The sequence below is a fragment of the Thermobia domestica genome, chromosome 18 (assembly GCF_964235325.1).
Source record: "Thermobia domestica chromosome 18, izTheDome1.hap1.1, whole genome shotgun sequence".
Taxonomy (NCBI): Eukaryota; Metazoa; Arthropoda; class Insecta; order Zygentoma; family Lepismatidae; genus Thermobia; species Thermobia domestica.
Genome location: NC_137471.1, coordinates 39,624,416 through 39,639,673, shown reverse-complemented (window position 1 = coordinate 39,639,673; position 15,258 = coordinate 39,624,416). Strand labels below are relative to the sequence as shown.

At 36.5% G+C, this 15,258-nt stretch overlaps 1 protein-coding gene and 1 long non-coding RNA gene across 4 annotated transcripts in view; one reads left to right on the top strand and one right to left on the bottom strand.

The window, feature by feature from the left end:
- The window catches only part of LOC145675745 (uncharacterized), a 164,359-nt gene that overhangs the window by 120,582 nt on the left and 28,519 nt on the right, over window positions 1-15,258 (bottom strand). The window lies entirely within an intron of this gene.
- On the top strand, window positions 2,090-14,542 carry LOC145675744 (uncharacterized). Of its 3 annotated transcripts, none has more exons than XM_081746390.1 (4): window positions 2,090-2,175; window positions 8,980-9,221; window positions 11,020-11,191; window positions 14,380-14,542. In XM_081746390.1, the coding sequence occupies exons 2-4, from the start codon at window positions 9,027-9,029 to the stop codon at window positions 14,439-14,441; spliced, it is 429 nt and encodes a 142-aa protein (XP_081602516.1). In that variant the 5' UTR covers window positions 2,090-2,175; window positions 8,980-9,026; the 3' UTR covers window positions 14,442-14,542. The 3 variants fall into 3 exon arrangements, with proteins under 3 accessions (XP_081602516.1, XP_081602513.1, XP_081602515.1); XM_081746389.1 differs by lacking the exon at window positions 2,090-2,175 and adding an exon at window positions 2,221-2,625; XM_081746387.1 differs by lacking the exon at window positions 2,090-2,175 and having other exon boundaries at window positions 2,218-9,221.

Below are 15,258 nucleotides of genomic sequence, written 5' to 3'. Positions count from 1 at the left end.
TTACGCAATTGTATTCTGAGAATTCTGAGTCTAGATTGCATCATCTCTCTACGTCTTACAACTTCGTGAATAATATCAGTGTGGAGATTTATATTGAAGGCTCGAATGGTAAGTTGTCGATTACGAACCAAGGGTGTTGTAGTATTAATATTGGTATTCTTATTTGAGTTCACTATTTCTTGATACACTGTTTTCGGAGCGTGCGCTCCTGCTACCGAGATTCCGGATAACGGGAGGTTATTAAAGATTTGTTTCATATTTTAACCATTAATACCCTCCACCGTTACCGTCACAGTTACACGGCATCTATTTATGTGTACCTTTCAACCATCCTGTGAGAGTACGCGCACACAAGTTACAACTTTGTTTTGGAGCCCAAACTCGATTCTGGTTGCCGATTTTACACCCGAAGTACAGATGGTAGGCTGTCTTCAGGAACGGTGACAATGGCTTACTTTGTCCCTTGAAAATCACTTCACCACATATGTAGCAGAATGAATCTGTCGAGTTGTTGCAAGTTCTCGACATGTTCGTTTAACACAAACGTCAATATTTTATGCAGAAAAATTTTTCACCTTCGGTAAACACAGACACACCGTAGCACCACCTTCTAACACGAAGATCAACTGTAAACTGAAATATTTCTTTCACGCGACAACGTGGTGTATGTATTGGCGCATTTTTTCAACAATCTGTTTGTCGTCTAGACAAAAGAGAGCCGACGAATGAGCGCAAGTAGATTACGGAACTTTTCTCCGTCAATAACGCCTAGGTATAAGTGTATGCAGTGTGGAACGATAATTAATCTTTGTAACCCAATGCCAATTGAAGGGAAATTTTTCTTGGCGCAGGGAAATTTTGAGTAAAATTTGGAGAAAAGGAAAAAGGGAAATTGCTTGTAATCTCTCAATATTGCAGGCAAAATTGAACCTCTCTTCAATCATTTATAGATTGAATGTAGTTACGTATCTGATTAATCTCATTAAAATTCAGTATAAATTCAACATTCTATTTGTTCCAAATATAATCCGTTGCACATATTTCACATAAATTCTCACAAGTTATCTTGCTTTGCATTCGTTAATAATTACACATCGGTCAACATATTCAGTTAAATTCGAAACATTACAACAATGATTATTTAAAATGTTTTATCAAAATTAATCTTTCCATTGTTGAGTTAAATGCAATGCAATAAGATGAAATATTTCTCAATTAAATTATCACTCCAACTATTATAACAGTTTGGTTTTCCCAATCAGAAGATGGTTTTCCCAACCAGAAAAATGATTGTGAAGCGAATTAATCGATGTAAGATAAGAAAATCTGCGTATCGTGAATGTAAATATGTATATATGGGCGATTATTTGGTCATTAGTGTGTGTGTGTTTGTGTAAGTTTACAAATTTTCTGGTGACTGTGCGCACAGGATTATAAATTCTTAAGAATTCCGCATCTCTAAACTTTGATTTAGTTTGTATTGTGCTTACGAACATTTCTGGTGTACAGCCTAAGACAGTAGCAGCTAGAGTTTTCTTTGTAACTTTTCGTATTCGTTTCAGTAAATATGGGTGTGCTGTTTTTAAGTAAGTACATACCAAAAATATACTTAATATTTTTCTTTGTACCGTAGGTTACATTAATATTAAAATCTATCATGATATCTAGGATAAAAATTAAATTTACATAATATTTATTTTATATTTTTTAATGATTTATTTAGGTTGTCCGTCCTGACCAAGGTATTTATAGGATTTCTCCTCACTCACACCAGGCAAATGCAGAGATTGCATCTTTAATATACGTCCTGGCCTATACCTTTCCATATCCTTTTCCTTCCTCTATCGCGACGCCTTAGAAATGTAAACAACAAATCAAGTTCAAATTCTGCGTAAGCTCAAAGGAAAGCTGTCAGGTATCTGCTTGTATGTGGTAATAAGATTGGGTTGAGGGGGTGGAAGCGAAAACGATTCAAAATACGTTTACTAAATACATTACTTGAACGGTTTGGATGAAGGGAAATTTTGTGCGGAAAAGGGAAATTCTGAAGCTTGTGAAGGGAAAAAGGCTCTGAAGGAATTGGCATCACTGATCGGGAACATGTGTATTTTGTTGTTGTCAGGAATGTAGTGACTCCAGTGTACCTTTGTGCTTTCATCTTATACTGAGCCGATTGTAATTAGATAAGTTTTGTTCTCCACACATATACGTTGTTTCCTTCATTCGTTCCTCGTTCTGTTTTGTTGCTTATCGAAATATCAGAACAAAAATCTCGTTTCTTGGTACCTGATTTTTGAATGTCACATCCCTAATAGCATGTTGGTTTGCAGCAAGTCTTTCATTATATTTGATTTTAACTTGCTAGACTTTCCGTGCACTGTACACCTGCTGCAGGCTTTTTGAAAGAGTTACCCGCAAATGTCGTAATTTGATTTTCATTTGCTATATTTTACTTACCTCGGAGGCTAGCTGGAGATTTGTAGCAAGTGTATCAGTTCTAGTTTCTACCAACAGGTGGCACAAAAGTCCAATTTTAGAAATTTCGCGCCAGGTCGCCATTTGTATAGGTGCTAAGGTAGAAGCAAGGTTCGTATATAGGTAGATGTGGATAATTAAGATAATTACGTAAGTATCCAGATGTAGAGATAATTTATATTTTAAACGTGTATTGTTTGACTAAGTTGAGAAAAATATACTTGAGTGTATGTTCGTATGCAGTAAATGTTTACTTGTATTATACCCTTGTGTGCGGGAAGGTTCTAGATTACTGGTTTGTAAATGGCATTCAAAATTAATCAGTTTCTACAGCACAATATGTCTTTATATACGTAAAAACACACACACATATCTTAATTATCTGATATGAGCCGTAATTCCTACTGTCTATTTTCAGTTGTTACTATGAAGTGGACAATCAGGACAAAATAAAAAAATTCAAAATAACATCACTGGTCCATCTCTATCATTATTCGATGTTACTATATATTGGTTAATAAAACCAATGTAAAAATATATTTTGTAACATTGGCTACAATGTGACTTGTGTATTTAATATGTACTCGAACTCATGTTTAAATACTGTGCTACTGCAAGTGAAGATTTGCTGTGAAGTTTACTTGCATTATACCCTTGTGTACGGGAAGGTTCTAGATTACTGGTCCCCCATGTAGATTAGTAGTTGGGTAGGTTTTAAAGTTTATACATTTAGCTTATACAGTATTGCCGAGCGAGCGTTAGCGAGTGAAGGCGGGTTAGAGCCCCGCAGGGCACGTTGTTTTCTGTCTTTATTACTGCTCAATGGGAAGGGGGACCAGTAATCTAGAACCTTGCCCTTGTGTACATTGATAGTTAATTGAATACTTATGTAATTGTAGCTTTTTGATCCTGATTTCCACTTCATTAAAATCGAGAACGGGGGAAAGATACCGATGGTAATTGCAAATAATGGCTTAACTTTAATTATTCCCCTCCACTATCAAAAAATCGAAATACTTAATTCACAGAGTACTATTACCTTTTAGATGTATCCCTGCTCTATCAAACCTACGAAAAAGTGCAATAGCCTACTCAATTCACACAGTATTGCCGAGCGAACGAAGGTGGGTTAGTAGCCCCGCAACGCTCCTTGTGTTCTTGAAATTCATTACCGTGGTGGTGGTAGTAGTAGTAGTAGTAAGAACTCGAAATTACCATTCCTTACCTCATTTCTCCTACAAATTTTGCAGATGTCTTGTCAAAATGGAGGGGAGTAACTAAAGTTAATACAAAATAATGGAGAAGTCTAGGAACGCCCCTCCAGTTTCACTGGGCAAAAAGCTGCGGCATTACTCGAGCAGACGGCTCTACCAAATTTTCACACATTTATTGCGTTTTCCGATTTCTTCTTGCAGAGCATGCACTAAATGAGGAGCTAATGCATAAACCACGAACTAATATGTGCTAGGTGGCCACTAAAAGCACGAATGCTATCTAACCGAGTCAGGGCAGGAACGCAGCAGGGGGCCCGAGCGGAGCGAGGGGTGCATCCGTAGGGAGTAGGCGCGTCAGCGACGGGGGCATACGAGGGGCCCATATGGGTTTTTCGGGTATAATTGGGGTTTTTCAGGTTTTTTCGAAATGTTTCAATGTCTTTGGGCTAAAAGTGTTAAAATGTGATTTATATTTGAAGATTGTCATTGTCACAACTTGCAACAATTTTCTACTCACTGCTCTTTTGAAAAAATTGCCGTCATTTTGAAATTTTACATTAGATTCCCGAGATAATCTGTACAGCAAATTTAGCGTAACTCGTGCTTTTACTGTCGAAATTTCAACTTAAAAGACTGAAAATTGCGCTTTGTACCGTGGATACTCGCGGTTTTGAAAAAATGGCCGCCATTTTGATATTTTACGTTGGTATACCGCCAAAATCTATGCAGGAAATTTAGTGTGTCTCGTGCTTGTACTCTGAAAATTTTAACTTAAAAGGCCGGAAGTTGTACCCTGTAGTGTGTGTGGTAGAGGCAGTCAAACGAGTTGAGTTGCTTTTGTGTTTAACGTCCCTTTCAGCAGCGAGGCTATATGAGACGGGACCTACTGATTAACATGGAATCCGAACCACATGAGCTCCCTCCGGGAACCAAACCTGGGTCTCCCACGCCGAAGACGCATACACTAACCGCTTAGTCATGAAGGAGCTCGGCAGACAAACGAACAAATATACATCAAGTCATCCAGAAGCCTGACTGACGTTTGCCAAATATGAATACCAAAAGGGGTCTATTAATTTAAAACAAAGATACAATTCATGTTATATGAAATAAATAAATGTTTCAAAATGTTTTATATGAAATTAACATTTTCCAGCGTAAATGAACTTCCCATATTTTCTCCATGAGAATACGGACACCTCAGATCCCCCCTCAACTTTCCAACACAGTGCAATGAACTGTAGTCTGGTTATGAACAAAAGTATAATAGGCCGCCGTGGCTCAGTGGTAGAGCGTTCACCTCTGGTGCATGGGGTCCCTAGTTCGATCCCAGCTCGCGCCAAGTGAGCTCTGTGGTGGACAAACACCTTGTGCGTGGGTTTTTTGGGAATCTCACGTTTCCTCCCACTTTCTTCATTCCGTCATTCCATTCATTTCTCATCATCACCGTCACCTTGAGCATAGCAGGCATAACCGTGAGACTAAAACTAAAAGATTCAATTTATTTTTTTTTTCAAGAATATAATAAGCGAAAGTTCACTAAGCACCAGCTGCTTTTCTCTCTTCGTACCCTGCAATTAATTGTGCGGACTGAAGATGCCTAAAAACTTAAGATGTGCTATAAAAATGCTTTATAGGAAAACAATATGCAAATTATTTAAATCAGTGGTACAATCTGCCTTCAATATTCTTCGCGCGTTTAGCAATATTTATTTACATGGCTGTATTTGCCAAAATTACGTTCGTCAGTTTAATCTGATGAAAAGCTGATTTTTCTCCTTGTGTCGTGTGTAATTGTCAGGACCAGATTTACATTTTTCTAAGACCTGGACCAAAGCAGAATTCTGTACCCTAGCCTCTGAAAAAGATTATAATTCTTGTTAACTTATCTAATGTGTTGCCGGAGAAAAGGTTAGTCATCTTCCCTGTGTTTGTAAATGTAGAAACACTCAAAGCCACCTTTTTTCTTTTAATGTTTCGGAAATTATCCGAGTTTCCATAAAATGCAATGGAAAAAGTAACATTGCAAATTTCGCTCGCTATCAAGTCGGATTTCGCCCGCTATCAGGGTGGTGTAATAACTTCCTCGAAACTGTTACCTACAACAGTCCACTGTTCATTCACTAATTACAGGATTTCCAGCCAGTCAGATTTTTTTTTTTTTATTTTTTTAAACTTTTCGAATAAGCTGATATTGATAGCAGAAATGGAACGGAGTTAAAATACGAAACATTTCCCTGTCACGACTAAATTTACGGGGACGCGGGACACTCGGGCCCAAAAACGGGACTGCCCCGTTTTTTACGGGACGTATGGCAGGCTTAAGCGTAAAATAAACAGTTTTATTGTTGAAGTATTCATTTCCGATCCTTCTGCGTTTAATTTCCCGAGCACTTCTTTCACGGCGTTGAACTCAGCACTTGAAATAGTAAGCGGTACATAGTCTTCGAAACCCCGAGCATTAAGCTTCTTAAATTTGACAAGAATTTTTACGCTATTGCTGGTGTTGATTCTACAGAATGCTTATTTGAAGAGTAGCAACAAATGACTGAACTAAACTTTATTGTTGGAGAACCAAATTTTAGTTGAAGAAACTTGTGTTTTACATCAAAAGTAAGAAATAATACTAGTAGTTTTACTAATGTATTTACATGTGTACTAATAGTACCGGCACCTATGACCTTAAACCCGTCAAACGTATCAGTGATAATGTCCCTCGGGGTCGCCAAGTCGACGAGCATACTATTCACGGAAAATATTTTCGAAAGTACAAAATCGCTTATTTTACTTCAAATAGGCTATAAGCATAACCCATACATTAATTTGTTGTGTAACTATCTCAAGCTAAGTTTAAAAAAAAACCTTTAGTGCATTCAGAACTTTATAAAGGTCTCATGTTGAATGTTATTGTATACCTTAACATGAAAGCCTCTAATTCGCCCAAGGAAAGTCTAAAATCTGATGAAAATCACTTACAATGTGATCACCTTAGTTGTACCAACAATATACTAACAAATAGGTCAAAAACTCAGGTGGGTTTTAAAGTGGGTTTTTTCAGGTGGGCCCAACCCGAAAAAACCCACCGGGTTTTTTCGGGCTACGCCCACTTGGGCAAACCCTGTGTATTAGTTACAAGTTTTCATCTATTTTGTCGCATAGGGTGACCCTGTCTTTTCGTCATCAATTCGATGGCATTCTTGATATGAACATACTGTTTGACAGTGACATAATCTGACGCGTTCAAGTAGTTCGGCAAGCATCGTATCGTTTGACACAGAATGGCATTCTAATATGCGCTTGTGGTTTTACAATTTATTAATATTTTATATTTTTTTTTTTAAAAAAAAAAAAGCTTTACTTTCATTTGAAAAGAATTAAAGGAAGGCTGAGACAAATACCTTATAACCCTCTATACTAGCACCTATCCAGGACGCGGAGCCGCCTCCGCATAAACCCATCTTTTTTAAAGTTAATTTTGTGGACTGTCTCATCAGACCCTTACAGGCTTATGGGATATAATATTGCCATATTCTTCTCTGAGTACGTGGCCGCGGTGGCTCAGCGATAATGTTCACCTCTTGTGCGTGGGGCCTGGTTCTATTCCAGCTTGCGTTAAGTGGGCTTTGTGGTGAACAAACACCATGTGTAAGGGTTTTCTCTTGGTTCTCCCATTTCCTCCCACTTTCTTCATTTCACCATTTCATTCTTATCATCACCGTCTCTCTTAGCCTCGGAGAAAAGTTTTGGGACGTTAAACTCAATATTTAATTTCATTCTCTGAGTACAGGAGTCTTTGCTTAAATACTTCGGGTACTGAAGTACCATTTTTTGTTGATATCTGAAAGTTAATAATCCAAACAACTTCCGCAACGTTATGCGAGAATTGGTACTATTGAAATGTAGCATTTTTTTTTTTTTTTTATAAAGGAAAACGGAACAGTAGAATACATTATCTGCCATTAATCGATTTGTTACTTTCATTCTTATTAAAAGTTCGTTTCATTCGTATTTAAAGTTATATAGCCTGATCTCTTTCATTATTACTACTACTCAGCTGATGATGTAGGGATAGTGTGTCTGGTTCCCAAGCATCGTTCGGTAGGTTGAGCGTGGGCACCAAGCTTGTTCCGGGCAGCCGTCTTGACTGAAGTTTTCCTAGTTTCTCAGTGCCACCAGGCGAATGCCAAAATAGTACCTTTTATAAGGCCATGGCTGCTGCATTTCAAGATCCTTGACCTTCCCCTTTCCCTAAGGATTGTATGCGTAAAGGACTAGAGAAATTGTATTCAATTCATTATTACTATCTCAATTATTTATATATTGGAACCAGAGGGGACGTGGGAGAAAAATTGTCGGAGCTGATCTTTGATTTGTAATCTTTAGTTGGGCCGAATGACTTCTTGATATGCCTTCAAGTTCCCAGGTGTGGCAAAACCAAGATGTCAACTAAATCTAATATGGCCGTCACTCTGTCACTCAGGTTTAGTGTTTCTCTCTGTAACTTGGAGATTTAAAGCACATACATTGGATAAATCTCAACAGAACACATTACATATTATGCTGGGTCAACCAAAGAACGTTTGTTTGTTTTTCGTATAGTGTAAAAATTGAACTATTACATTGTGTTGGGGAATTCTGCTGGACTTCAGTTGGTCGAATTCGACCCTTAATTGGTAATCTCTAACGGGCAGGTTTGGCAGACATATTTCTGAAGGGCCCTATTGTGTTTGCCTGGCTACAGTATCTTTATTAGCTGTTGTCACTCGGATGGTTAAGCCATTTTCCTGTCAGCTCCATTAAAATAGGCGTGGTAAAAATGTGGGTGAATAAGAGCCATAATGTTTTTTCTCGTAATAACGGTTAACCTTCCGATTTTGATATGCCAAATCCCTGTAGGTGCAAATTATTTTTTTAAGGAGTGTAAGTTACGTGATGAACCCGGGATCAAACCTGGGACCTTCGAGCATACGTCCGATGTGCTACCAACTGCGCAGCCAATCGATTCACTTCTCAACCACATAACTTCCACTCTATAAAAAGTTGTATACATTCTCTTTATTGTTAGTTCCCTTTTTTCTCTACGTAATTACATTCACCAAGCTTTTTGTTGCTGGTGTAACTTTTATTGTAAACTAAGATTATTCTATATATACAGTATATATATATACCTTAGAAATCTAAAAAGGAACAGGGTAGTGGTAGCTCATATAATTTCACGGAATGTATACGCTTTGTGAACGTTACAATTTATTCAACTTTACACTGACGTAAATGAAATTACCTGTTGCAGGACATGAATCGTTTTCGAATCGACAGTGGAGTATTCTACAACAGTGGATGATAGATTTATCAAACAGTGTAAACAATCTGGATAAAAAGGTGAATAATATTCCAGGCAGTAAGGCTGTATCAGAAGAAGACGAGAATGACGACCATTTTGCTTCTTTGGGCGTGCTACCGTTGAAAACATTGGAAGACTTCCATAAGTTTGAACAACAGTTGAAGGACAACTCTAAACTCAGATTGAAATTGGTAAGCAACATTTTTCCTTGAATGTAGCTGTGTATATTATATTGTAGTTGGAGTTTATTCTGAGATCCTAATTCTACAGGTATTCACCTGTTCATCGATATGTCAGGCGTTGCTTTTTATTTTATATTTATAGGTTATACCTTTCTAGCTTGTAGTGAATGCTACTTTCTTTGATCTATGTTTTTTTATTCACTGATAGAAGTCATGGGGAACCTCCCCGATATTTCGTTTTCTCATACAGTCTGAAACTACTTGGCACATACATTATGTGCTTCTCATCTAATGCTGTGTGGTAAACCGTATTCCTCAAAGTACTGTTTACGTGGGCCTGTTCGAACCAGTTGCCCATGGTGGCTCAGTAGTAGAGTGCTCACTTCTAGTTTCAAGGATCCGTGTTCGATCGCAGCCCCTGCCAACATCGTGCTCGTGGGATTTATCGGGGCTTTCCCATTTCCTTCTACTTTCTCATTCCACCATTTCTTTCATCCATCCTTTGTCGTCTCCTTCACCATGGGGAGCTAAACTAAATATTTCGTTTCATTTCGCTTAATTTCTTTTTGAAGCAATGTTAGCCTTAAACAGTCGACGGAATCGATTGAAAGTTAATTTTAAAAGGTGTGGAGCGTTGGGTAATTATTCGCTAGGTTGTGAGTTCTAATTACTTTTATAGTCATCCTGATTTTTTTAAAAGTTTTTTATAGTTCCACGTAGACATTTCCGAAGTGCATCACTGAGAAGAGACGGGGGCTTAGTAAACCCAAGATTTTTTTGAGTTCGACAGTTTCCACTATAGCTTGAAAAACAGAAGGGCAAAGATTGGCACGTGGGAATTGTCCAATCAAATTTATTAGTGCCTAATACATTATGGAATACTTCTATCTTTCTTTTGTAGATGCTAGTGATAACATGGGCAACAAGCACCATATTGTTGACATAAGTATTGTATATTATTATGATGATGATGATTGTTTGAAAGTTTGCTATGTCATGTAAGCTGCGTACTAGATTTTTACGAATAGAATTGGATCATGCTTATTTTTAGGCAAATACGATATTTTATTTCTGTAAATACTTTTAGTTTACTAGAAAAGTGAAAAGATAACTAATAGTTGAAACCTCTGTATAGTCTTTCTTTAACAGGTTAATGATCTAGCTTCTTCTGTTGCATGCTTGCAAAACCTGCAGAAACTTATTCGGAAATAATTTCTCTATTGAAAATTTTTATTACATTACCGAGCTCCAGTTCCTTTACTGTTGCTTGAAAAGGGCAAGGAACTATCTCCGATTTTCAGTTTCTGCTGATGGCCTTCACTCGTAGTGATTTTATTTGTGCACCGAAAAAGAGAGAGCTTATATACCAGATGGCTCTACGAATAGATGGCAGAAACCTCTCTGTATTTTTTTTTTAACTTGGTTCAAAATTTCAGAGAAGGAAGCTCATAACCATGTAAAGGGTTCTATTTATTTTCCATATTCTCCATTGTTAAAATCAGTTGACTGATTCGTGATTAGCAAATAATTCAACAGTGAAATTGTTGCAGGAATGAACAAAATAGAAAATCACAATACGCCACGCATTAAATCCTTTATGTGGATAGGAACAGCCTTCTCTGCAAGCTTATACTCTCTAGGTTTAAATTTGTAATATCCACTTTTGTTTAATGTGAGTGGGAAAAACACGTTTTAGAGGAAAAAGATAGTTCTTAATAAGACAACTTTAGTCTCTTACATGTAATATGTAAGCTTGTAGTTGCTTATTGTGAAAAATAGAAGCATTAAATATCTGCATTTTTTTCAGGTTCAAATGTTAATCAGTACTGGTGGTCGTGATGAGAAGACGCTCATCTATAATATGCTCCGACGCCTCTTACATGATGAATTGGCCCAGATGTTCACGTTAAGTGGGAGATCGACGAAGAAATTGGATAAGAAAGCGTTCATTGGGACACAAATTGGGAATATTGTATTACGTAAGTACTTTATATAAAATTTTCTTTATACTGATACCTATAAATCTCACTGCTCCGATCGGACTACCTGATGAGGTTTCCCTTTGTCTTTAGTTCCAGCAGACGAATGATGGGATGGTAGATTCTGGGACTCTGCCTGTCCACATCCTTCCCTTCCCTTATCCCGGCCTGAGCCTTAGATACCCAAGAGGTATAAATACATTCTTTCAAGTTTACTTTGTGAATATGTCTAAGATTTTAAAAGGTGAGGGCAGTAAGCTATAAATAATATGCATTTTAAAATTTTTGACAGATTTTGCAACTTTGTTATGCTATCACCCACATCGTATATTGCACCAAGACACCAACATGGCAATTCTTCATTAAGATGTCAGGTAGGTGTTGCTGAAAGAAACTGAAATAATTGCTGGGAGTAAATTAACTTTGGAACATCGGTGATTCTTGACGCTACATTCGAATTATTGAATTAGGCAGCTGTTTAGCGTCATTTTATTTTAAATAAATATTGAAATAGTTGTCATGACTTATGACTTAACCCTCGTATTAAAAGAGGTTCCATAAAAATATTAAATGTAGTTTTAAAATATTTATATAGGATTGCGCTTTACTCACCAGAAGGAAGACATTTTTCAGTTTTACCTATATATTGTCTATTTACCAGAAATGTGGAAATATCTGCAAATTTGTGTAGCTATCAATATCGGGCCTGATATTTTAGTCGTAATTTTTAACAAGTGACAAACCTGTAAGACGAGTCCGAGTTTCTTTCAACAAAATGTGTCGTTGGAAGTTTAAATTTTTCCTATTCTTTTTTGTTACTTTCTACGTAGGACGACCTTTGGCTCTTAGAAGTTGTCTGTTGCCGTTTAAATAAGTTTTCGGGGCCAATTTACTGCTGAAATATTCGCTTGTCGCCTGCGGTGACGTTAGGGTTGGGAAGTGCTTTCTCCCATGTACAACAATGATCCGGTAACTTACCTTGATTCGAGGCTTTGTTTGCCTTTAGAGGCGCGTCAATATTGTCACTAACGAAGACGTAAACACATCTGCTTCTAACTCGAAAATACGAATTTGAGAGAAAAATCTATATATAAAAAAAAGGTCCGATTATCGAAATTCAAGAAAAAACTTGCGAGTTTTTCTCGCTTTTAGAATTTCAAATTTGATCTTTCTGTGAAAGATAGAATCGTGGGAAGCGCTCTCATATAAATCAAATAATAAATCTTTATATACTAATGATAGTGCTCTCCATGCTTTTCCCTTCGAAAGTTTTTTTTAATTTTTATTTTATTTTTAAACTTGTTTTGCATAGTTGTTTGTAAGAATTTAGATTTTAATTCTCACAGCCAATAGAACTACATATTATATGAATAAATTTTATATTTCTTTTTTCGCGCTATAATTTACAGTTTGTAAACTGCAGCAATGTCCGTGGTGTTTACCTTGTATTTTTCATTTATGATGAGAAAAACAAAGGGATGGAATTAACTCCATGTCCAAGCTGCTTTGTACAATATGAATAAATAATTCCAGATCTTTCTGTCCTTACGAAAAAATGTGAATATATTGATGTAGTCTTGTTCATAAAACTTCGTCCTTACCAGTGTCTTGCATTGCTGTGTATACTCAAATACAATTTTTTAAAATTAATTATTTCTGTTTTGAGATGCGTGTAAGAAAGTGTACATTAGTACTACTGATGAGAAAGTGAAAGAAAACATAGGCGATTGGCTGCACCAAGCTAAAACTAGGTTGATTAGGCTGTAAGTAGTATGCAATTTTATAATTGATGGGTTTGTAAATGAAAACTAGATTTTGGGTTTCGTAAAAGGAAACTAGACTGGATATTTAATAGATTTCTTAATCGCGTCAGCGACTGATAAATCCCTGTATTATAACGCAAATGCCACCTATAATGCAGCCCTTTATTACACACTTAAAGAAATCTTTAATAATTGTCAAATATCATATAAGGGTAATACGTACTTCTGCTTTGTAGTAAAAGTTATGCGTTTCGCTTCTTTAAGCTGATTCGTTGAATGGCTCGAGGGCTGATTAGATACGCAGTACATCTGTTTAAAATATTGTCGAGGACCCAAGTTTTGTCCTCGAGTGTACCAGCTAGATTCAGAAGGATGATGAAGTCGGAGTGTAGTACTGAAGTACAAGATGGTCATACAGGTGTCTTATTTAGAATTGAATTTAGAAACAAAAGTAACAAGCAGGACCTCTTTTATCAATTTGTAAGAATGAAACGGAAACACACTTGAGAATAGGTGATTGTTTGAAGACAAAGAATATAGTAAGCTGACTGGACATTCATGAAGTCACGTTTAGGTTTCTTAAACTGAACATTTCAAGAATACAAGACTCGGAGAAGAAACAATAGGTGACGAAGATAACACGCGACAGTGTTGTCCACCACAAAGAAATTATTAAAATCCCTGAAAAGGACACACAGGGGCTCATTCTGGTTCATTTTGCTCACTCTGACTCATTCTGTTCATTCGCGCTTATTCCCCTCAGTCGGATTCGGATTCTTAAGATCTCAGTCTCTCTACACCAAACTACAGTCTCTCCATATCCATTTATAACCTGTAGCAGTACAGTAAACAACTCTATTGAACCGAGTATCTCAAAAAGCGGATTCAACGTCTTTACCGCCGATGCAATGGAACAGCAGACGTAGAAGATACAAAAGATGCCAGTGTTTATTAACCCACAAGAAACCTAAACTGTGTACTGAATGTCTCATTCCTTTAAACAATTACACGTTCTAAGTCTCAGTTATTAGAAATAATAATCACAGTCTTTAATCACGCACTTCTCAAACAAATCACCAGAATTTAGAGAAAAAATATCCAGCCAGAGAAAGAAAAAAGGTTTAGTTTGTATATAATATATTAGATTCGGGATAGCGTTGATAGATACTACTTATATAAGATTTAAGGTAAAACGCTGAGATAGTGATGAAGATATTGCACAAGCTGCGTGGGTGGACAATATATCGTAGTAGGCAGTATTTCTAGTAGAACACTCGAAATATAAAAGTAAACTCCAGTAGACACCTTGATTACAGACATTGTGGAATTAATAAAGCGAAAACTACTTTAAAATTAATTTAATGAAATATGTAATGAATTTATAATATAAGAAATTGACGGTTTGCATTTCCTTTTATATTTCAGTAAGGAGAAGCAGCAAAAAGAGGAAGCAGCTGCAGTTGGTGGGGAACAAGTGGAAGAATTAACGTAGTACTTTGAAAAGCAAATTTTGTATTACATATTTAGCCCATGGACGAAAAAAAAAGTTAACTAACAAGGGCAAAATATAATTAATGAAACTAAATTAAGTGTTGTTCATTTATATTATTTAGAATACTTTCCTTATAATATTGAAGTATTAATTTCTTTTATGTTTTTATTTAATTTCCTTTAGAATATGAACACGAGCCTATAAAAGTCGAAATATTTTTAAATAGACATGAAAAGAGCTAAAATCACCGGGAAGCATTCCAGTTTTCACCCTCCGACGTGTGCTGTTAAGTTAAAAAAGTATTTCTTGCTGTAACGTAAGTCTAGGGTGAGATTTTTCAACATCAAAGGTATAAAAAAAAAGGTGGGCATTCTAGAGTCTTATTGATGCATCCATTCTCAGAAGATCAAGGTTTATGCACTAGCGTTTAGTTATAGTTTTGTCGAGGAATTCCATGTGGTTGGATTATAATTGCTATAATCAGGAAGCTTACACACATGTTAAAACTGTTTTAACGAACCACAATGCAGATACAAATAATAACTTGATTTTTCACGGTTACAGCAAAAGAATTTTTAGATTATTTTGTCACATTTTGCTGTTGCAGAATTTTAGGCCATATTGTCATTTTCTTTCATATCAATTGCATTCTTGTATGAGTGTAAGTTTGCATGCAGTACCTTCTCCAAGCGTTTCACTTCCATAAGTCATGTGTAAGTCAGCAGGCAGTGGCGAGATGAGCATTAACCTTCGCGGCCTAGACTTTCCATTGTAAAAGAAAAATGCATGTTTTATTATTTCTTTTACAAGTA